The sequence below is a fragment of the Gobio gobio genome, assembly GCF_949357685.1.
Source record: "Gobio gobio genome assembly, chromosome: 1".
Taxonomy (NCBI): Eukaryota; Metazoa; Chordata; class Actinopteri; order Cypriniformes; family Gobionidae; genus Gobio; species Gobio gobio.
Genome location: NC_137097.1, coordinates 63,782,704 through 63,806,412, shown reverse-complemented (window position 1 = coordinate 63,806,412; position 23,709 = coordinate 63,782,704). Strand labels below are relative to the sequence as shown.

General features: G+C 39.1%; 2 protein-coding genes across 5 annotated transcripts in view; one reads left to right on the top strand and one right to left on the bottom strand.

Annotated features, from left to right (window-relative positions):
• The first annotated feature begins 5,775 nt into the window (after window positions 1-5,775).
• Window positions 5,776-9,675, top strand: aanat2 (arylalkylamine N-acetyltransferase 2). The gene is made up of 3 exons (XM_079834754.1): window positions 5,776-6,680; window positions 7,736-7,890; window positions 8,193-9,675. The coding sequence occupies exons 1-3, from the start codon at window positions 6,512-6,514 to the stop codon at window positions 8,496-8,498; spliced, it is 630 nt and encodes a 209-aa protein (XP_079690880.1). The 5' UTR covers window positions 5,776-6,511; the 3' UTR covers window positions 8,499-9,675.
• Window positions 9,676-10,309: 634 nt separating this feature from the next.
• The window catches only part of rhbdf1a (rhomboid 5 homolog 1a), a 58,351-nt gene continuing 44,951 nt past the window's right edge, over window positions 10,310-23,709 (bottom strand). For 3 of the 4 annotated variants that reach the window (XM_079834726.1, XM_079834724.1, XM_079834725.1), the window contains 14 exons: window positions 23,453-23,659; window positions 21,593-21,715; window positions 21,342-21,502; window positions 20,419-20,670; window positions 20,217-20,328; window positions 20,035-20,109; window positions 17,319-17,480; window positions 17,138-17,238; window positions 16,991-17,054; window positions 16,768-16,862; window positions 16,564-16,639; window positions 15,122-15,222; window positions 13,426-13,579; window positions 10,310-11,371 (listed from right to left, as the gene is read on the bottom strand). In XM_079834726.1, the coding sequence (XP_079690852.1) occupies window positions 10,952-11,371; window positions 13,426-13,579; window positions 15,122-15,222; window positions 16,564-16,639; window positions 16,768-16,862; window positions 16,991-17,054; window positions 17,138-17,238; window positions 17,319-17,480; window positions 20,035-20,109; window positions 20,217-20,328; window positions 20,419-20,670; window positions 21,342-21,502; window positions 21,593-21,715; window positions 23,453-23,659 (2,103 nt within the window). In that variant the 3' untranslated portion in view covers window positions 10,310-10,951. The remainder of the gene's footprint in view (window positions 11,372-13,425; window positions 13,580-15,121; window positions 15,223-16,563; window positions 16,640-16,767; window positions 16,863-16,990; window positions 17,055-17,137; window positions 17,239-17,318; window positions 17,481-20,034; window positions 20,110-20,216; window positions 20,329-20,418; window positions 20,671-21,341; window positions 21,503-21,592; window positions 21,716-23,452; window positions 23,660-23,709) is intronic. The other variant, XR_013817891.1, reaches the window with a different exon arrangement.

Sequence of the window (23,709 nt, the reverse complement as noted above, 5' to 3'; positions counted from 1 at the left end):
CAAAAATCCTACATAGTTCACCTTTAAGTACAGTACTCAAGTAAATGTACTTAGTTACTGTCCACCTCGGTAGTTAACATGAACTAATAATGAACTGCATGTATAAAGCATTTATTTATCTTTGTTAATTTCAACATTTACTAATGTATTAAAGCTACACTGTGTAACTTTTTTAGTCTATTCTTAGCTAAAAACACTTAGTTCTTTGAAAAATATATGTGCTCATTAATGTATATTTACTTCTTTCAAGTAATAAAGTATTCTCGTAAGTTTATAATATGCCATTGAAAATACATAAGGTAATGGGATCTAACGGTGGTCGCCATGTTGCCCCTCCATCTTGAAAGTACATTAGCCAAAGAGGGACATACCCGTAAATTCAAGCTTCGCCTTTTGCGTTTCACTCGATGGCACTGTACAAAATTCTCTGCCTCGCGCATGTGCGCGTCAACTTGTTCAGACTTGTCTGGTGCATGTGCAGAGAGTTTTCATCTCAGCTGCGTCCAGTAACAGAGTTATACGGAGTTTTCCTGGCTTGTTTATTCCTCAAAAGTCTGTTTTTCCTTGTGTGGTATTTCTGTGCGTTAATAACTCCGTAAGTAATAATAGTTATTGTCATTGTAACGTTAGATGTGTTTCAGAGTGTGTCATCGCGTAATTCAGTTGATGTCACCTCAGAAGTATTTTTGTGTCAACATACAAAAGCGTAATGCTCACCTATTTGAATAATCATTCAGTTATTTTGTTATCAACAATGTTTATTCGTTTTTAGAAAATATTTGCTTGTAATGTATGTTGACGGAAATATGTATCAGGTCTGATCGGCATTTTAACAATTGTTATACAGAGCGCACTGCAGTGCTAACGTTAAAGCGCCGCACACACTTTTGTAACCGGACACCGCTTGTTAGCAGCGGCAGCTCCGCTCCTTTTAATGCAGCTTCATTTAGCACCTATATATGGTACAATAAGCTCTGGTTTACGGTTACATTATACAAATGTAACTTATAAGTATACTTATACAGTTCTGAACTGTGTATGTATATTTACCATCCTTATTTGTTCTCTCACAGAAACCACATTTATGTACATATCCACGCAAACCTGTTTATGCCTTGCAATTGGATGACTGAATAAACATTACTATCATCAAAGTTCACTCTGGATTAGCTGCAGTTCTTTCTAGCCGAATAATTAGGCCAGTTGAGTTCCAACCATCCCACTGCGCACAGAATATCCCACAGGCACCGTGTTGAATGTGGACGAGGTCGAACTGGAAGCCATATTAATCTTGGACTAATTCGGCCACCGTAGGAGTTGAAACGAAATCGGAATTGAGAAGAACAGAAACTAAAATTCACTGGATGGTCATATACCTTTTAACCGCTAGATGGGGGAAAATATCACACAGTGTAGCTTTAAGGTTAACATTAGTTAATGCACTGAAAATGCACAAACCATGAACAGCTGGATTTTATTAACTTACGTTAACACAGATTAACTAATGCTGAACAGAAGTGTTGTTCATGTTAACTAATGCATTAACTAATGTTAACTAATACAACCTTATTGTTAAGTTAGTTTTTTAATATTAATTTCTAAATGTATTTTGTTTTGTATATTTATAACTATTATTTGTATTATATTACCTTTGCATCAAATTACAAAAAAACTAAATGCTGCTGTGAGGGTGTTTCTAATACAGTGGCTGTGGGAGTGACAAAATTGACACCTGTCAATCTCTCTCACTATTTAACACACACACACACAAAAACGCTGTTGTGGAGTTTTTCTTTAGCTGTTTGAGCAAATGGGAACAAATCGTCTCGGTTACGTATGTAACCTTGGTTCCCTTAGTAGGGAACAAGACACTGCGAAGCGTCGCCATGGGAACACCTTCGGTGTGACGAATGTCTGAAGCCCTTACGCCCGTTTCACACGTACTCCGTTTACAGTGCGGATGCGGTGCGCATGCAATGCAGGAGCAGCACGCGCTGTTGTGCTTTCACATATGCTGTGTTTGCAGTGCGCAACTGATCCGCGGTTGTATACCACAAACACAGCATTTATTCATTATTTTTATTTCAAATCCAAAAGTTGTTACTGAACATGGCTAATCAGCATTGCAATTGTCTTTGTATAGCCATACACGCTTTCATAGATGTCCCGTTCATAAACGCACTACATTTAAACAACGTTTATTCAATTAATTAGGCTACTTTATATTTATATAGCCCAATTTATAGCCGGAAAAAAATACGCACCGCATACGCACTGCAAACGGAGTATGTGTGAAACGGGCGTTAAACCATCATGCCAATTGATTGGCAGCGCCCAGAGAATATGTCACGTACGCTTCATGTCAGCGTGCTAGGCGTCATATCAGATTTTACAGACGAAGGAAGCTATACTTGAAAATAAGGAATGGCCGGAATCGCAGTGTCTCGTTCCCTACTAAGGGAACCATGGTTACATACGTAACCGAGACGTTCCCTTTCATAGGTTTACTCAACACTGCGAACCGTTGCCATGGGAACGATATGCCATAACGCCTTCTACATATGTGCACTGTAAAAAAAAAAATCAGGTCTCCAATAGAGACAGAGCGTATTTAGGCCACGCCCACACGGGGGGGGGGGCACAATCCAACGCTCTCCATTGACTCTGCATTGCGTGAGGCGGCATCCTTGTCATTTCGGACTTATAAAAAAAAAAACAGAACAATGTCTAAAAGCTGATATGTGTTAAAGTGTACAGCAAACAAGCTAAAAAACACAGAAATACGTTTTTTTAAGCTGTCGACCCAAAAAAACGAGAGTTTAAGGAGACAAAAGTGGAAAAAGGCAGTAAAACGCGACGCTTCAGCAGGAAGAATGGGCTGACACTCAGTATGCCTCAGTATACCTATGTGTGCAGTAAATATGTTGTCACTGTTAAGTCAAATATCCAAATGTCAGTTTTATATATGATATTTCCTGTCGCTGATTACGTTCCCCTCTAGTGTGTGTACTTCTCAGTGTAATATAACGTGTCTCGATGGCCTGTATCCACTTTTTTGTCCTTAAACGCTCGTTTTTTGGGTCAATAGCTTATAAAAACGTCTGGGTTTTTGGTTCTGGGTTTTGTTTAGCTTGTTTGCTGTACACTTTGTCACATATCAGCTTTTAGACATTGTTCTGTTTTTTGTTATAAGTCCGAAATGACAAGGATGCCGCTTCACGCAATGCAAAGTCAATGGAGGGCATTCGATTGCAACACACTGCCGCAACACAAATTTCCACCAAAAGAATAGCCTCTTTAAAGAGAGCCTTATGACGACGCCATTCCTCTAGTTGAATGAGCGTGACACCTAGAGGTGAAGTGAAGCCACGCACCTCAGGCCGCAGAATAACCTCAATCACCCAATGAGACATTTTTGCTTGATGACGGCAGCTATTTTGTTTACTGCCAATCACGCAAATAATTGTTCCAATCTATGTCACTGGAATGTACGGTTGACATTGTTCTTCAATGCCCGCACCGGGCAAGACCATGGGGTCGTACATCGCTCCAAATCTCTGCGCCAGGAGAGGAAAAATCCTCCAAGACCACTGGCTGGGAATGAAAGGGCTTCGCAGCGACCTTGGGAACATAACCTGGCATTGGTCGCAACAAGACTTTAACCAGCCCTGTGACAAAGTCCATTGATAGAAAAAGCCTATGGATCCCATATCCTCATAGAGAGGACAAACCAACTCCATGGCTCAAAGAGTCACCTGTTAGTCCCTCTAGGATGACAGAAGATCCAATGAGGGAACTCGGGCACGGCGGAAAGCCTAAGCGGTCTCGTCCTTTCCAGGAGACCAGGAGGTAACGTCAAAGAAGCACCCTCCATCTGTATATGCTCAGCAGATACAGCTGCCACATAAACCTACAGAATGGTCAGAGCCATCCCTGCCGAAAAACAACTTTGTAAGAACTCCTGTATTGAACCAATCGGGCAATGAGCTGGATCTAGGTTACGTTGTCTACACAGGAGGTAAACGACTTCCACTTAAAGGCATAAGACGTCTCATAAGTTAAAGTATCTGTAATATCTTTTAGCCGAGAGACCAGAACACCTTAACGCGCCCCGCCCGGGGCCCACACCCACAACTTCCAAAAAGTCCAGACAGGAGTGCTGGATCATACCCTGAGCTTGAGTCAGCAGGTCTGGACTGAGGGGAACCTCCCACGGAGAGGCGGGGGTTAGACAAACCCAGTCTCTGCGAGGGGGTTCCATAGGCGATAGTTCGCCTCGCTGTACCTCACAGGAGCACTGAAGAGAGGATGAGTGCGAACGAGCCGGAGGTGGTTACCGTTCAACCTCCCTGGACCTATGTGGGATGAGTTAACAAAACACAGCAGACTCTTTCGACCACAGTAGTCACAGACCCTCCAGATAGACTTTCCGTCATAGAAATGGAGGCGGGACGAGCGGCCTCTTACATCATATCAAAAAAGGCCATGGCCAAAATAAATCGGATCATGAGCTTCTGGGGTATTGAGCTTCTCCCATTTCAGCTATTTCTCAACGATACAAACCCATCCAATGACGCGAATTCGCGTCTGTTGTGAAGTGAATGTCACGCGCGAATGAAGCGAGTAAACTCAAAATCAAGCGTCCAACTTCGCGCCATTCGTGTCCGTTGTGAACGCTACATAAGAGGAGTAAACTGCTCTGAAAAGGGTAGCTGTGAACACGAGAAATTCACTTTCCAACGGGCTCAGAGAATCCGCTTCCTGAAGGAATGAAATCTGATGATATGACGCCTAGCACACTGATATGAAGCATACGTGACGTATTCTCTGGGCGGTGCTAAGCGTCACTGGCCAATCAATTGGCGTGATGGTTTAAGGGCTTCAGACATTCGTCACACCGAATGTGTTCCCATGGCGACGCTTCGCAGTGTTGAGTGAACCTATGAAAGGGAAATATATTTAGGCTATGGAAGTTTACCCAACTATGACGACTTCAGCATCTGAAAAACTTGGAAATGTGAAAAGGGTCTCTAGCAAAAAGCGAGTCATTGGGTGCGTCTCAATCGGCTTCCTAAGTCGTGAATCATTACATTGTGTAAATGAATGTGGCCGACTCCCTGAACAATGCCCTGACCACTGGGAGCTGATTGAAACACACCCCTTCACTGCGTCCCAATGCGTGTCCCTCAAGTGACTTAATACACAATATTTGAAGACAATAATAAGAATGATAATATTATTCTCTGAAGGTTTTTTTTCCCCTGATATGACATTCAATGACACTATTGTATTTTTAGAGCTGCTTTACAGCAGAGTTTAACTGATTGTTTGCATCATTGAGTCATTATTTTACTGTAAAGCTTATTTGAAACAAACTATTATTATATAGCGCTATACATTGAAGATGATTGACTGACTGATAATTCTACATTAAGATTCTACATTATTTATATGCTAAAACAGTATTTCAGCTGTTACGAGTTTCATAACACAGTCACTATGTTAAGACTGTCTTAAGAATCGCCAAAGGCTAATCCGTCTTATGTTTCAGATTCAAATGACCCCACGTTACAATTCTACGTGTCTAAATTTGTATGTAACTTACTTTAAAAAGTTATGACCAGTCTTAAAGAAAACATTTAATTAGATGACTAGACAAGTCTACGGATTTGATGCATCAACTGACACACCTCTGAGGGGTCATTGAATGTCAAGTCATCTTAAATTGAACTCCTCCTATGGGTCATCTGAGATCCAGCATTAACCCAGAGCTTCAGTTTGTCTGATGTTATTTTGAAACATTTATGCTCAATACAGGGGATTCTGAAAGTGCCCAGACTGTGTAGATTTGAAAAGGAAGATAAAAATGAACAACAGTTTGTTGCCATATAGCAACGTTACAAGTAGGCCTAGATTACACAAAAAACTTTTTTTTTCAAAAATCTGTCTTGATTTGTATGATTGAAGCCATTTTCTGTGATAAAAACTTATTTTAAAAAATGTACATTTCATGGTTAGAACATAATGCATATCATAGATACATTTGGAAACACCAAATTCGTAACAAACCTACCAGGACTGCCGTAAACACTCCAAAGCTTGTTTTGGCTGTACAAACAGTTTCAGGCTAAGTGTTTGTAAGAGTGGCTGATGAGCTGTGCTGTGAGTAGGCTATTAGCACATGTACAGACTTTTAGGGAATTGCTGCAGCTTCACCTGGCACGTGCGGACAGCACTATCCCTCTAAAGACGGGACACTTTAGGAGATACGGGGCGGGCCGGGAAAGAGCCCGAACGACAAAGAGAAGGGATGATGGGGAGGGTTAAAGAGGAGGAGAGGTGACAGGATTCAGACACATCGGACCTAGAAGAGAGCGGCCGGGCAAATCTACTGACGGAAAGACAGCAGTGTCCTAAAACTTTAAAGTGAGGGAAAACCAAGCGCTCAAGAGGTTGCGTTACTATTGCAAACAGTATTACCTCCCAGCAGTCAGAAGAGAGCGCGTGTCAGATGATGGCACCGCAGGTCGTCAGCTCACCGTTCCTGAAGCCGTTCTTTCTGAAGACGCCGCTAAACGTTGCCAGCTCTCGACGCCAGAGACGACACACATTACCTGCGAGCGAGTTCCGTAATCTCACCCCACAGGACGCCATTAGTGTATTTGAGATAGAGAGAGAAGGTAAGATGTTTCTCAGACGTGGTGGGGATATATTGGGGTGCTGCAAATAGATTGACCAAAAATAGAGTGCCAGAAGTCATTAAAATGCTGTTAAAGAAGGATGTGCAATGTTAATAATGTGAAAAATGTTGATAGTCTTAATTGAGTGTGTCAACAGGTGCTGAATGTAGTTCCTGCTCGCTTAAAATCTGGAAAAACAAAAACATCATTAGCCATTGGTTCACATTTGTGAGCAACAGGTTAATGTTATCATGAGAGGTTCTTACTTAGCTGTGAATTTAGATTTACGTCTACCTTCTTCACTTATTTCTTATTATTTTATACTTCTACTTATTCATACTTATTTTATTTGACTGTAATGTTTTGGCAGTAGGCAAACTAATGTATAGAATCTTACAAAAGTTGGGGTCAGACATTAAATTGATCAAAACTGACAGTAAAGACATTTCTATTTGAATGTTTTGTAAAATGTATTTTTCCCTGAGATGGCAAAACTGAATTTTCAGCATCATTACTCCAGTCTTCTGTGTCACATGATCCTAATGCACATAATGATACAAAATATTAATATTTAAAAAAAAAAAGCCATTCTTTGAACTTTCCATTCATCAAAGTATTACAGTTGCCATAAAATACAAAGCAGCAAAACTGTTTTCAACATTGATAATAATCAGAAATGTTTCTTGACCAGCAAATCATCATATTATAATTATTTCTAAAGGATCATGTGACACTGAAGACCGGAGTAATGATGCTCAATTCAGCTTTGCCATCTCAGGGAAAAATACATTTTACAATACATTCAAATAGAAAACAGAAATTACTGTTTTATTAATATTTTTGATACTTTTATATAACTGTGATTGCTTGTTTTTTTTTTTTTTTTGGGTAGGAGAGTTCAAAGAGTTAATCAAGTCCTTAAGCACTTCCCAAGTTCTACATATAGAAAACTAGAAGACTGTCGCCAACAAGCCGATAATCTGCCGATAAGCTCTTGTTTGCGTTGGGATGAGGGTTGACTCACCCCTGTATCTCTCCCATCTCTCCCTCTGCAGCGTTTGTCTCGGTTTCCGGTGAATGTCCACTCACCCTTGATGAGGTGCTCAGTTTCCTGGGTCAGTGTCCGGAGCTCTCTTTGGGATGGTTTGAAGAAGGCCAGCTGGTGGCCTTCATCATTGGATCTGGCTGGGATAAAGAGAGACTAGGACAGGTGAGAAGTGATTCTTTACACTGAGAAAAAAGAAATAAAAAATAGGTGTAGCTAGGATGTTTACTTTGAAACCATTTTCACTCCAAAATTTCTAGTAAATTGAGCAAATTATTATAATGAAACAGCAAGTAGCACATTGAATTGAAGGTGAAACTTTGAAGTATAAAGACTGAAATAGGATCTTCTTGTAAAATGTACTTATTACAGTGTAGTGGTTCTTTAAAGAAACCCTGTATCATGTAGGCCAAGAACATAGCAGTTCTGTTAGATTGCGTTTCGATTCTAACCCTCTTTTGATCCAGGAGGCCTTGAACACACACGTCCCAGACTCTCCCGCGGTACACATCCACGTGTTGTCAGTTCACCGCCACTGTCGGCAGCAGGGCAAAGGCTCCATCTTGCTTTGGCGCTACCTGCAGTACCTGCACTGTCTCCCCAGCATGCGCAGGGCCCTGCTGGTCTGCGAGGAGTTCCTGGTGCCCTTCTACCAGAAAGCTGGATTCAAGGAGAAGGGCAACTCGGCCATCACTGTGGGGGCTTTGACCTTCACAGAGATGGAGTATCAGCTTGGAGGCCTGGCTTATGCACGAAGAAACAGCGGATGTTAAGTTTCTTTAGCTTACATCCAATCCTGATAAAGGACATCATGTGTAGATTCTGGACGGCTCTCATCTAGTTAAGGACTCAAAGCCCTAATACCACCCGAGCAAAGAACCAGAGACTTGCCTATGCACTCATTTAAAGAGATTGCACACAGATGTTGGTTGCATTTTTTCCTTCTTCTTGCGAACTGCACAAGATACACTGCACACTTTACTGGTCAAAAAACAGTAGTTGTTTTTGACAATTAATAAACAATTCTTTATTTATTTTCATCATTTTGTTTTATGTTAATTAACATTAAACATAAATAATATTCTACTGGTACAAAATTCAACTATTCAAAAAGGGAAGTCAGAATCTTTCTTCTGGAAAATATACAATTTAATTGAAAATTGGACAAGTAATTTTATTTTTTTATAACGTTCCATCCGTTGGATTGCAAGTGGACAGTGAAATGTTGAATACTGTTTTAGAATAAAATCTTCCTTATATATTACTGCATATGTGACAATGTGTTTTGAAATGCAAACTATGTATACAGTGTATGAACCGATGTAAACTTTAATTAGAACATCCATAAACATTCTCTGTGGCATTAGTTATACAATTATGCCTATCTAATCAATACAAAATAAAAAACTGATAACAAAGCTATATTTTTGTAATTTGTATTCTATACACAGTGGTGAGAAAGCATTTCTCTAGGTTTATGGATACATTAAGTTATTATCCTTGGTACCATCCTAATCATTTCATAACCTGTCAGAGTGGTTTAGTATGGAACGTCTGTTTTCCACCTCAGAGAAGAAAGACATTTTGAGAAATGTTAAAATAAGAACTAGTCACACTATGAGATTTAAAGATGCAATTGCGAGATATGAAGTCATAATTATGAGAAATAAAGGCAAAAAAAAAAGGTTAAAAACTCACATTATGAGATGTTAAGATTGCAATTATGAGAAATAAAGTCACATCGCCAAATATAGACATACTGCGAGATGTAACGTCACGATTATGAGAAATAGTCACATTGCATGATATGAGGTCACAATTGTGAGATATTAAGTCACACTGTGAGATATAACACATTAGCATTGTTTCCATCAAAAGTTGTGAATTTAACTTATGTGCAAATTGGAATATCAGATAAAGCATTTGCGAATAAAGCAGTGTTTCCATCCCAAAATCGTCACTTCCTGGGAAATTGCCGCAAAATATCCGTAATAAAAATGGAAGTTGCTGCCATTGGGAAAGTAACTGTGACTTGCGTCTCAGAGCGTGCAGACGAACGCAATAAATGCTGTCATGTTAGCTTGCGTTCGGATGCCTGATGTATGGGAACGTAAACATGTGACGCGCTTCTGTGAGGGAATTCAACCAAATCATTCTGATGACAGACAATGATATTCAACATTTGAGATGCTGTGCAATGCGATTGGTCCACTGGTTACTCTAGTAATCCAATAGCATCCTCTGTCGAGGCAAAGTCACACGAGTCTTTAGTTGCGCATCGAGGGATTTATTCGGTAAATGTGTTTCCTTCGTAGTTTATGCACATCATATCATTGGACGAAAAAATTATCCGTCTCAATTGAGCGCACACGTTTTTTTTTGGCATTTCCATCCAGCGTTTTTTATGCAATATCCCAAAATGCGCATTAAAATAGGTGGATGTCACATTGTGATATGTGAAACAGTTACAGAGATAAAGTAACTTTTTAGATTTGTATTTTTTTTACTCTGAGGTGGAAATGGGCTTCCATATTTTAGCGATTGTTTGGTCTTGTAGACAAGAAAAACAGACAAACTTCAGAGGTGCAGGTTGTTTTAGCTGTATTCTGTAACAAGTGTGTAAATTGGGTAGCTAAAACACTACCCTTTCATAAACAACTATTACTCCATTAGAAGTAACACACAAATAAAAGAATATCATTTGAGTGCTCAACGTGTAACGAAAATATGGCAGTAGTAGGTACATTTATCAAGGCACCAAAGGTACAGTTTTTTTTTTCGTCCCTGGATTCTGAGTTCGACTAAACAAAGACAAACCTACCCCTGACATGCTAAAACATAAAAATTACAACAATCAAATTGGAGAAGACGTGGTTCTCCGTTTGGTGTACCAGTGCTTTTATTATGACACTGCCTTCTGAGACTGTAGTGTAAAGAAAGTTTTCGGGCGAGGGTGACCCTGTTTTCGTATGATTATCAGACACCCTTATCAATAGACTACATTAAAACTTTAAGGTACATTAAAAATGCTTCTTCATTCTCAGAGTCCTAAAATCATGGTCAAAGTGGAGTTCCAACTTGCACTTGAGTAAAAAAAGCAAAACAAGCATAGTGTCAACGTTCACAGAAAGGGCTTCATTTGAGAGAGACAAAGTGCAATTGGGGGCTGGCGGATGCAGATCAACGACCAATCGAATCCCTCGGTCCCCGAAGCCCCGCCTCTCCCTCAATGGAGGTGCGCGTTGAGGTCGTACTTCTCACAGAACTTGTCGGTGAAAGGAATGCAGGTGAGCAGCTCGCACCACTCACACTTGATGGGATACACGTAGAAGAGCACCACGAGTCCGGCGAACAGGCCTACGAACACCACCAGGAACATGATGATCTGGCAGCGCTTGCGGTACATGTCCAGGCGGCCGAAGCTGATGTAGGGCAGGAAGGCGAAGGACAGGAAGAAGCCTGAGATGAATCCGCAGATGTGGGCGAAGTTATCGATCCAGGGCAGCAGGCCGAAGGCAAACAGAAAGAGCACCACGCACAGTAGCTTAGTGAAGGCCCGCCACGGCTGAGCCAGAATCTGCCAGCTCTGAATCAGCTCCACAAACAGACAGGCCAGGATGCCAAACTGAGAGCCAGCTGGACCCACCTAGAGAAGCAGCAAAAGAGGGGTCGGGATAAGCTCAGTGCCATCGATAGATAGATCGAGTAAAATACCCTTTTACACCAAGATTGTGCCCATTCTCTTCCTAAATTTGGGTTTGCAAACCCCTGTTGGTGGAAAATATATATATATTGTGGCCACGGATTAAGAATTCATTCCCTCGTTAATTCGTTCCCTTGTTTTAGTTAAAAGGGTCATGAATTGAGAAACTTTTCATTCAGCCTTTGATATATAAAAGTTCATTGTAATAAAATAATATTCTGTAAGTTTTGCAGCTGAAAATTTCCTTGTTAGTCAAAGAAAAGCTTTTATTGACACCAGGCCCAGCAAACGCTCAATCTCAGAATATGCCACACCTTGACGTCATCGTGTGGTGAAACACTGCCTCAACAGAAGAATAAGTACGCCTGATTTTGTAGCTCCGCCCACCAACTCGTGGAGCTAAACGGATCGCCTTACCGAGCAATAAAAAGAGAGTAATATATTGCGCTGTGCCTGGTTGTGGCTGCATAAGCTTCCTTCTGGTTCTAATACTAGCAATGTGTGGTTGAACTTTATTTTTAATGAAGTTCCAGCTCACGTGGGTAAGACATTACACGTTTGTTCACTTCATTTCACTGCAGAAAAAATAACATTCATATTAATTGCGGGTGGATGAGAGATAAATCATTGTGTTTGTTTGATAAAGACATTTTGCGAGCCCTGTGGGCGGATTCCGGTTGCCGTTTCTCCACATTGGGCGTTTTCAAAACAATTCCCCACATGTACTGACGGGGGAGCCGAAACTCATTATTATGCAAAACTGTTATCCAATCATCGCAGTGGGCATGTACTTCCAAGTCTTCAGTGCGGCACGCCCATAAAAACAGAGCGTTCCACGAGAGAGGCTCAAAACCAGGGTAAAAAGTTGCCTATTACTTATTCATTATGATGTTTTTGAATGTAAAAACCACACAAGCGTAATAAGTTGACCTCAGACAACAGTATAACAAAATAATAAAAGCCAGTTAAAATCCCCTTTAAATCAAAATGAGGGAATTAATTATTGCAACAAGGCCACACATAACTAAATTATTTATAATCATTTCTTAATTTGTGGGAATTAATTCTTAAATTGGGGCCACAATATATATATTTTTGTCCGCATGTCATGTGCAACACTCCTAATAAAAACAATAAAACATATAATATTTTATTAGTTGCACATCCTGTGACTATTAAACAACATAAAAGAACTGTAAAAATGAGAATGTGATGTTAAATTATTAAAATTTTTACTTCAACAAGTTACTTCAACCAAGGTTATTTTCGTAAACGAAAACTGAAACTAAGACTAAAACTATTGGTCAAAAAACATTTTCGTAAACTGAAATAAAATTTAAAGTCTTCAACAAAATGTCAAAGGGGTTCTTTTGACAAAAAAAATTGGGAATCCTTGTCCCAAATAAACATGTTTGCTTTGCTTACAAGTCATATGAGTTTAGGAATATATTATAACATCCATAGTCATGTTGTAGCAATGTCAGAAGTTATTTTAGTACATGGGTCAATGATAAATAAGAGTGTTCATGATAAGGAATAGGGAAAATTATTTTAAAATGTAGTGTAAAATACGCACAAAGTATTAGAAATACACTCTTTATTCATATGGTTTTGAAAAACAAAATTTTGGGAGAAAAATTTTAATTTTCGTTTTTTCTTTATACATTTTAATTCAGAAAATTTAAAACATGCTCATCATAGACAAAGTGTTTTAAAGTCATTGTAAGTATAAATTACATTTTTAAATGATTTAAAATCACTAAACCAGTGTGACTTCACTGATCCAAATACTAAACAACATTAATTTGAAAACAGGATATTTATAAATAATATAATTTTAAATGGATGAAAACTAAGGCAGCTAGCAAAGCAAACATTTAAGCGTTTCCATGCAGTTCAGACAGCTTAATTGATTATAAGGAGAGTTTCAGGCCAGCAGGTTTTAGGGGCCGGTTCTAGCACCCTATCGGTGTAAAAGAGGCAAGAGCGGGGCTCACCTCAGCCCTGTAGGGGAGGAAGATGGCACTAGCCAGGTTTCCGGTGATGCCGCTCAGGATATAGATGATCGATATTCGTACCCAACCGGCCAACTTCTCCAGGTCTCGAAGAATTGTCATCTGAAAACATACCGACACCAGGCAATGCAGAATCCTGTTTTTAACAGATGGGGACAGAGAGAACGTTTCAAGCATGTTGTTTAAAAGCTGTTATGACATCTTTATGGATTTGCATGCATATTTTACACCACAGGTCATTAACATTCCCTTCATTCAAGATATGATGCCACTGACTCTAAATTATGTCCACGCAAACCACCGCCTATGTCATAATTACACTTCTGTCCGCTGTCTCATAAAATGTGGCAAAGGCATGTCACAACAAGAGTCTCCGTCTCCGACCATGTTATTATGGAAGATGTTTCAGTGCAATGGCCACAACTGTGAACAAACATGCAACAGACAATCCGACTTCAGCATGTTCAAGGACGTTTGAGAGTGTGATGTTCAAGGTGTTTGACAGAGGCACGTGCAGAAGCGTTAATCTACTGAGCCTTCTTAAGAAAGGCAAAGAGCTGAAGTGCAGCTCAGTGAAGCACTCCCTTTGATTACTACTACAGATCACGCCACGCTAAATAGCAGCATCTCCTCCAAGTGTCAGCTTCTTCTTAAAGCAGATAATCTGATCATATGTGTCAGCTTTTGAAGCATTTGGAATATACTGCAGTGCCACATGTGACACAGAGCTAATAGGTAAAACCCAGAGGAATTTTTGTTATAGCTTATGGGCTGAAGATTTAAGAAGAGTGTTTTTTCAGCTGTTGTTGAGAATGAACTTAATAGGAAAATAAAAAAACTCATGAGGCAATTGTTGACATTCAGTAAGAGTGAGAGTAGAGCTGTAAAAATGAACATGGACAGCATAGTTCATAGAATTGTCATTGCGGTCACCTGTATGTTGGCAGTCTGAGCACATTTTTAGACATCAAGATCTCTTCTGAAACACTTGAATGATTATATACCAATACCTGTATTTAACCTGTGATATTTCGCTCTTGGTGTGAAAACACGTTTTGTTTGCCAATTTTCGCCTAATTTATGTTTCACACTTCGTGTTGTTGTTGGCCTTGTTTCCGTTTTTTGTTTTGCTGTTGGTGTGACCACACTCTCTGTGATAATTTGCTATTTCATTTCAATTTTGATTTTGTTTGCAATGTTTCACTTTTTTGCTGTTTTGCTCTATGGGCTAAAAGACTTTTCGTCTGCAGTGTCTAGTTTTTTTGTTGTTGCTTCGTCCAAGTTGTGAATAATTATGTGGCTTTGTACATTTTTGTTTTACTGTTGGTGCGAATAGACATTTAATCTGTAATGCTTTGCTTTTTTTGTTTCGTCTTGGTGTACACAGATGTTTCGCTTGGCAACATTTGCGTTTCGTCTAACTTTAGGTGTGAACAGACCTGTCATATGCTTTTCGCATTGTTCTGGGTTTGAACAGACCTTTCAGCTTTCATTATCGCTGTTGGTGTGACCAGTCCTTTACCAAATTTTCTGTGATATTTTACTTTTTTGTTTCAATTTAGTCTCCAAGTTTTGCTCTTGGGGTGAACAGACCATTCGTCTGCAATTAGTTTCGGTTTCCTGTTTTGTGTTGGGTGTGAACAGGGCTTAAGGATCCCCTTTCTCTACAGTCACTCACCCAGCATGCAGAAACAGTGAGAGCCAGAGACGGTAGAACTGATCTGGGACCTCCGGGTTCAAGAAAGGAAGAAGGCCACACACATCATCCATACAGTGCACCTGTGGCAGGGACAGATTAGTACGTTTCTTAAGATTAGAAAACATCTAAAAGAGAAACATCCCGAAATGTGCTGCTAATAATACATTTTTTCAATAAATGCATTTTCAAGCTTTAGACAGTATTTAACACACTTTAAGCACAAAGTCTTAAGTTAAAACCCTAGAAGCTGGCACATGCTTCAGACCCGGACAATCACGGTGTGCCCTTTCAGACGACAAACGGATTTTGCCAATGCATAGGAGATTAGACTGGCAACCTTCATGGTGATTACAGAGCACTTAGCAGAAGGTAGATTTATCTTCCGTTCTTATTCACGCCAGCTCATTAGTCTAGTGGGTGAGTACTGACTAGAGGTGAAACTTTTTTGGGCCTTTCAGACTGCAAATGTACGTCATGATGACGCTCTAGAATTGAAACAATAGTTCGAAATGCGTCACGCTCAATGTGAAAGGGCCTTAACACTTGCGACCTGAACTGATCTTAAGGCCCTTTCACACTAAACGTGACGCGATAAGCTAAGCGACTTGTCGACGAACAGAGCATCAACACACGCAATGAACAATTAAAGGAACACTCCACTTTTTTTGGAAAATAGGCTCATTTTCCAACTCCTCTAGAGTGAAACAGTTGAGTTTTACCGTTTTCGAATCCATTCAGCCGATCTCCGGGTCTGGCGGTAGCACTTTTAGCATAGCTTAGCATACATCATTGAATCTGATTAGACCGTTAGCATCTCGCTCAAAAATTACCAAAGAGTTTAGATATTTTTCCTATTTAAAACTTGACTCTTCTGTAGTTACCTCATGTACTAAGACTGACGGAAAATGAAAAGTTGCGATTTTCTAGGCCGATATGGCTAGGAACTATATTCTCATTCCTGCGTAATAATCAAGGAACTTTGCTGTTGTACTATGGGTGCAGTGGCGCAATGATATTATGCAGCGCCTGAAAATAGGCTAACTTCTGTCAACACAACCAACGTGACAACCTGCTTGCACAGGGAGCGTGCTGGGACTATTTTCAGGTGCTGCATGATATCCCGCCAGACCTGGAGATCAGCTGAACGGAGATTCGAAATACAACTCAACTGTTTAACTCTAAGGGAGTTGGAAAATGAGCCTATTTTCAAAAAAAGTGGAGTGTTCCTTTAAGCAACACTGATTCAACAACTCAGATTATTGTGCCTTCTATCATTAGTACACAATAATAAGTTCTCAGTTAATGTGTTGAGCAGTATTTGCTATGAACATATAAACATTTTATACAAAGCAATTAACAGTTGTGCTTCAGTATCACTTGTAGCGCATCTTTGACTTATTTCTGTGCTTTAGTCTGCTTACTTGTGAGCAGAGGGTAGCCTCCTCGTGGAAGTATCCTTTCATGAAGTCACAGTACTCCCTTGATGTGATTTCACACCTGCAAAGCAACACTCAAGATATTTAAAAAGCACACAAAACTGTATATTCATGCCCACTAAACAAGTGCACGTGAAATGTCTCAATATTAATCATTTGTTAGCAGTGAGTAATAGCAGATGTCCTCACCTCCCTTTCGTGCCGATGCAACACGGCCGACCGGTGATAGTACAGTCGATATGAGGCAGATTGGTGTGGTTCCCAGAATTATATTTGGTGCAGATCTGTAATACATATCTATATTAGGACAAAATATCTAATCGACCTTTACAACAAAGTACTGTGATGCTAACACAGGTAATACTATAGTTCTTTCATATAATTACCATACTTGATGCAATAGCCTACTTACTGGCCATTTGGTGATGTCATCAGGCCACTCATGAGGAGATACGGAGGCCGGCTCTATACATGTCCTGCCAAAAATACATTAAGATCTTGTGTTTGAATTGTCTTTTTTTTTGTAAATTGAAGTATTGAGTGAAGTCGTATTCCTCACCTGGGGTCCTGATGACACACAGAGCCAAACTGCCGGTCTTTCCCCTCCAGCTGAGGGGTGCTGGGATGCCGAGGCCATTTTACCCATACAGCCAAAGTGCTCTGAAACATAAAGACAGAGATGTCAATGGCCTGACATCTTCTCATTCATAGTCTTGATAGTCCACGGCTCTTGTACTTACAGAACATTCCTCCTCTAAGGTCTGCAGACAGCCTGAGCGATCATTGCGCACACAGCAAGCCGAATTTCGTTCCATATCCTGCTTTTTTTTTATCAATTTATGTACCTGGTGGTCCCGTCGCATACAAGGTGAGAATTTGGCTCCCAGGTGAATCAAGGCCTCCTGGTGAGAAGCGGACAATGATGATGACTTGTCTCATGATACTATTTTATTCAGTTGTTCAGTAGGAAAACATTCAATAACTGATTGCTGCTTATGAAATACATTTCAACTTAGTCAGAGTTTCACTTTTGAGATTGGACGGGAACAGAAGAGAAGGGATCTGAAGTTGCATACACTAACGATCAAAAGTTTGGGGTCAATAAGAGTTTTTGTCTCTTATGCTCACCAAGGCTGTATAGATTTGATCAAAAATACAGTAAAACAGTAATAGTGTGAAATATTACTACAATTTAAAATTGTATTGTAAAAGCTGAATTTTCAGCATTATTACTCCAGTCTTCAGTGTCACATGATCCTTCAGAAATTCTAATATGCTGATTTTGCTGCGTAAGAAACATTTCTTATTATTATTATCAATGTTGAAAACAGTTGTACTGCTGAATTTTTTTTTTTTTTGGAAACCATTATATTTTTTCCCAGAATTAATTAATAAATAGAAAGTTTAAAAGAATAGCATTTATTTTAAATATAAATCCTTTCTGAATAAAAGTATTAAATTACAAGTGTAAAATCACACTGACCCCAAACTTTTGAACTAGTGTATATCATAAAAAATTCATTTAAACAGACTTTTTGGAATCTGCTGATGTTCTACCGGAGTTAGTACTGGCTACAGATACAATTGTTCTTAATTGTTGGAGATTTTAATATACATGTAGATAATGAAAAACACATTGGGATTGGCATATACAGACATTCTAAAATCTATTGGATTTAGACAACACTTGTCAGACCCATTTATAGTCGTAATCATACTTTAGATCTAATATTGTCACATGGAATCGATGCTGATGGCACTGAAATTCTGCAACAGAGTGATGACATCTCAGATCATTTTCTAGTCTTGTGTATTCTCCATTTAGCCAAGGCTGCAAAACCATCACCCTGTAACAAATATATTAGAACTATCACTTCTACTGCTAAAGATTGCTTTATAAATGATCTTCCTGATCAGGTACAACTCCTCAGCATACCAGATAGTACCAGAAGAACTTGCAACAGAACTATTGATTCCAGCACTTTAGACATGGTTGCTCCTTTGTGCTTAAAGAAGATCAAGGAAAATAGGAAAATAGTGTAATAGTTTTCTGCAGCTGGAAGAAAACAAAACTAGAGGAATTTCGCATTTTGTGGAAGGACAGTGTTACTGCACATAGAAAGCCCTTAGAACTGCTAGATCTGCTTACTTTCCAACTTATAAGAAAACAAACACAACCCTAGGTATTTATTTGATAAAATGGCTAAATTAATGATGAATAAAGCTTTACCTTAAAATTTCAAATTCAAATTTTTCCAAACAGCACAGCAGTAATGACTTTATGAATTTCTTTACTAGCAAGCTACTATTAGATAGAAAATTATAACCATGCAACAATCCAACAACCAGAACAATTCCATTCATTCTTTGTTTGGAGAGGAAGAAAAGTCTAAATTCTTGTAAATGTATGCTAGACCCTATACCGACTAAGCTACTGAAAGAGATGCTTCCAAAAGTCATATATCCTCTTCTTAATATTATTAATTCATCATTGTCATTAGGATACATAACAAAACGCTTTAAGCTGGCTGTTATTAAACCGATAATTAAAAAAACGCAACTTGATCCTAGAGAACAAGTTAATTACAGACCGATCTCGAATCTCCCTTTTCTGTCAAAAATACCACAAAAGTATCCTCACAACTATGTTCCTTTGTAGAAAGAAATGGTATCTGCAAGGATTTCCAGTCAGGATTTAGACCATATCAAAGTACTGAAACTGCTCTCATTAGTCACAAATGATTTGCTCTTATCATCTGACCGTGGTTGTATCTCTCTATTAGTGTTACTGGATCTTGTGGCATTTGATACAATCAACCACAACATTCTTTTGAATAGACTCGAAAAATGATGTTGGCATTAGTGGAATTGCATTGGCAATGTTCAAATCATTCTTATCTGAACGGTAGTCATTTATAGAAGTACATGAAAAGGTGTCATATCAATCACAAGTTCACAAGGACCATTGCTTTTCACCCTGTACATGCTACCCACGGGAGATAACCGTTAGGAAACTTGTTGTTAGTTTTCACTGTTATGCTTATGATTCTCTATAGCTCTATATTTCTTTGCATCCTGAGGAAACATACCAATTCACACAAAAAAATTTGATGACTAGTCATTTCCTACTATTCAAAACTGAACTGACTTCAGCAGAATAATGACAGTATTTTCTTTTAGAGCTACAGTACAGTCAAAATGAACTCCGTTTGCATTATTAATCTGTATTGTATAAAGTGCTATATGAATAAAGGTGACTTGACTTTTTAATGCATCAATGCATTTACACAGAAATCGCAATCATGGGAAATCATGTATCACAAGCGCGAAAGTTGATTTTTGAAACTTGCACACATTGTACCATTAGACATGCAGTGTTTTTAGACAGTACCTCAGATCAGCATTTAGTAATAACTCAAATCCCTGCACATTGACCTTAAAAAAGAAACAACTCACTGAACTTGGTCCAATCCAAAAGTTCTCTTGCTGCACGAATTTGACATTTTCATAAACTCCTTTATTTCTTAGGACCTATATGGGGAAAAAACAAAACGAATATGTTGACAAACACCAGATGGTCAGAAACAGGAATAGAGCATCAGAAATGCAGGAGCTTTAGAGAGTGTAGCAGCACTCACAGAATCTACGGTTTCATGCTGGGAGAAGCCCACTGGTGCAATGCCATAAATACACACTGCCAAAATGGTGATGAGTATGTGAACGAACGTTATCCAATATGTAAAGAAAGGCCTGAGAAACAGAACAGAAAACACAGCCTCACATTATAAGTATCTCCAAAAATCTTAAAGAAATGTAAGGGATTGAATTAAGTTTGCATACCTGTGGTCATCCATGTCCTCTATCTGTTGTTTCACGTAGCTGTCGATACGCTTGCGATATGTTCGATTGGTCAGCTTTCCTACCATGCCCAATCCATATGGTCTTTTTTCTCTTGCAAAGAGCTTCTTGACTGGCAAGGCTATGCGTTGGCCTCTCCGCTGACCGTTTACACTCACTACCTCCTGCCTCAGTCTGACTTTAGGAGGTGCTGGTGTTCCCTCCTTAACCTTTCGCCAGCCACGCTCTAAAGGTCTGTTTGAAGAACGAGGATAGAATTATATATATAGTCATAGAACAATGTCTAAACCAGATGAATATTTTTTTTATTACCATGTCAATCAATACACATCCTTTTTAAAATATTTTTCAATGTAATTTTAATATAATTTGAAACATCTCTCGGAGTAGTACATCTCTCTGAGTAGTTTTGCCATGTTAATGAATATGGAAAACGTTAATGTATTTGCTCTCGGCGGACTAGATCTGCTACGCTGCTGCTGCAGAGCACAGACTCGCTGTTGTGAGCATGTAAGATCTGCTGCAAGAATAGACATACATAAATCCCGTAGCAGATCTAGGCAGGTGGAGCTGGGGGAGGTGGACCCCTCTGAATTAGCTGGACTAGCCTACAGAGAACACTATTTAAATGTTGAGCAAGCAATCTCATTGGATGCTGAATCAGCAGAGGCCAATCAGCTTGTGCCATGCGGTAATGATGTTATTGCTTGCAGATTGCGAGTAAGGGACCTATCAGTCTGCACCATCTAGAGTTTCATGACTGAACTAGAAATTTCAAACAGAAATGAAAAATAAAGTATCTCTGCAGCTAACATTTTCTATTATCAAATGTTTTATGGTATTAAAGTACTGTGCATTACTGTGACAGGTAATATGGCATCATAAAAATGTGTTGTGAAGCTCACAGCATTAAGTGACTCCTCTCTAACTCGCTTTTGTCCAGTGCGCTGCCTGTTAGATCCAACTCATCCAGCTGTTTGCTGTCCACGTCCTTCATGGTGGAGTCTGATGGAGACTCAAACACCTCATCGTGAAAAGTGGACATCTCCTCGTGCATCAAGGCATCCTGAAGCCCAACAGGGAGTAAGCATACATATTGGAAAAAAATCTCCCAAAAGCAAATGTATGTGTGATGTGTTCAGTGGGGTTTGCCTACCCTAGCAAAGAACGATGTGTCCAGTTCATCTGGGAAGTCCACAACATCTTCCTCAATAAAGCTAGCAGGTGTGAAGCTGCGCCTGTGAGCTCGTTTTATTGTGCCTTCGCGCAGCGAACGACCCTGAAAAACAAAAATACAAATAAACCATCAATCAGCATAGCATACTAAGCAGTATAAAAAGTATTTACTATAAATACCATAGACTATTTAGTAAGAAAAAAGAAAATAGATGATAATAGATTTTGTTGCGAGACCATTGACCTGTATATCAGCTCTGTCTCTGATATCTATTATATTTTTGCTTCATGTAATTAGTCATTTTTAAGATTGAATGTGCCCATTTGATTTATCTTATGTGTTTTTGTGAACTTCAACAACCTCAGATGACCCTTTGCTAAGCCGCACCTTACAAATGCTACTGACCAATCCTACTTTAGCAGCTGTTCCCATTTGACATTATCAGACAAGCTTCTACTCTGTTCTAATGTAGGTCTGCAGAGTTTCTGTGTGTTTTGACAGGAAATGACCCCAAAAATACAGTAAAACTTTGTTCCCAGGTCACTTATGAAAGAAACACTCTAAATGAATGTTAGCAATTCAGATCATCGTAGTGTTGACAGTACCATTTCTGTTCACGAACATCAGCTTTATCAGCTTAAAATAATGGATCTCATTAACTAACCATATGCACACGAATGTGTGCGCGAAATCAACGTTCTTAAAAACAAATCATGATTTAACAATAACTTAAGTACTAAAACTTATTCTAAATTTACGAAAACATTTAGGAACAACAGAAACATATTCTAGTGTTAAGATACAATTTAATGCATAGATATTTCATCATATAAAGTGATAGAGTAAGAAAAACTGAGTCATAGCTCCAGTTGCAAGGTTTCTATGTATAACAATGTAATTATTAAATGTACAAGACCCATTGTTATTGCATAATTTAACAAATTATGTAAAGCAAAATGGCAGATAAAAATGCTTTGAGCTGTTCACAGAAATCTTGAATTTATTCCTGTGGAACGTTGCAAAACTTTCTAGCAGTAGCGACGGTTTAATTATTATAGCATTTTTAGTAACAAAACATTACATCTCTGCATATATACAGTACACTCACCAAAAGTGATATACTGTATACCATACATTGATTTGACATTTTTACATTTATTTTGTCACAAAATGTAAATATATATTTATTGCCCATCTCTTTATATAAAGTTGGATTTATAAGTATGTCTACATTTATACGCATACATAATGTACAGTATACTTGTGGCGTTATATACTAAATAGCATATCTCAACTGCTTGATTGCTTGCATTGTCACAAAATGTGAGCTATACTTATCGCCCAGCTCTAATCTGCTAAATAAGACTAGTCAATTCACGTCACCTTTATTTATATAGCGCCTTATGTAATACAGATTGCGTCAAAGCAGCTTTAGAGTGATAACAGGAAAATGATTCAATGATGCAAACAGAGTTCAATTTGTGTTGATTCAGTTCCGTTGTAAAGAACATCAATTATTAAATTAGCTCATTTAATCTATAAAGCAGCTCTGCAGAAAACAGTGATGCCATCGTCCAGCTCAGTTCAGTTTTCATCTAATAGTGTCAGTGATTATAAGGCATGAAGATATTATAACCAATAATTGACACATCATGATTTTCTGTTAAGTTGCTTTAAAACAATGTGTATTGTGAAAAATGCTATTTAAATAAATGTAACTTGACTTGACATGACATTATATGGCCAAAAACCGGTTCCAAAAGTTCCAAAGTCATTCCCAATGTACAAATTCAACTGAAATAAAGGGTATAACAGTCATGTATTAGATCATGTGCTCACCTTGACCAGAGCCGCTGCCGCCCTGAAGCTCATCTTGGCCACGGACTCGCGCTTGCGTCTGCGTGGGATGCGGTTCAGGCCTGAGCGTGAGCTGGTGAAGGAGCACAGGGACGCAGCTCCAGGGGTGATGGGAGTTTGAGGCACACTGTAGCCATCAACTTCCTCGACCATGCGAAACGCACGTCCTCGTGCCAGTGGGTCCACAATCTGAACAAAGAGTGCATCATTAAAAAGAGGAACAGGTGCACATCAACTAT

Bases quoted from the DNA above. Each gene is read 5' to 3' on its own strand.
- aanat2 (XM_079834754.1), top strand. From the start codon at position 6,512: ATGATGGCACCGCAGGTCGTCAGCTCACCGTTCCTGAAGCCGTTCTTT. The intron at 6,681-7,735 runs GTAAGATGTTTC...CTCCCTCTGCAG, and splicing joins ATTTGAGATAGAGAGAGAAG to CGTTTGTCTCGGTTTCCGGT. The intron at 7,891-8,192 runs GTGAGAAGTGAT...CTTTTGATCCAG, and splicing joins ATAAAGAGAGACTAGGACAG to GAGGCCTTGAACACACACGT.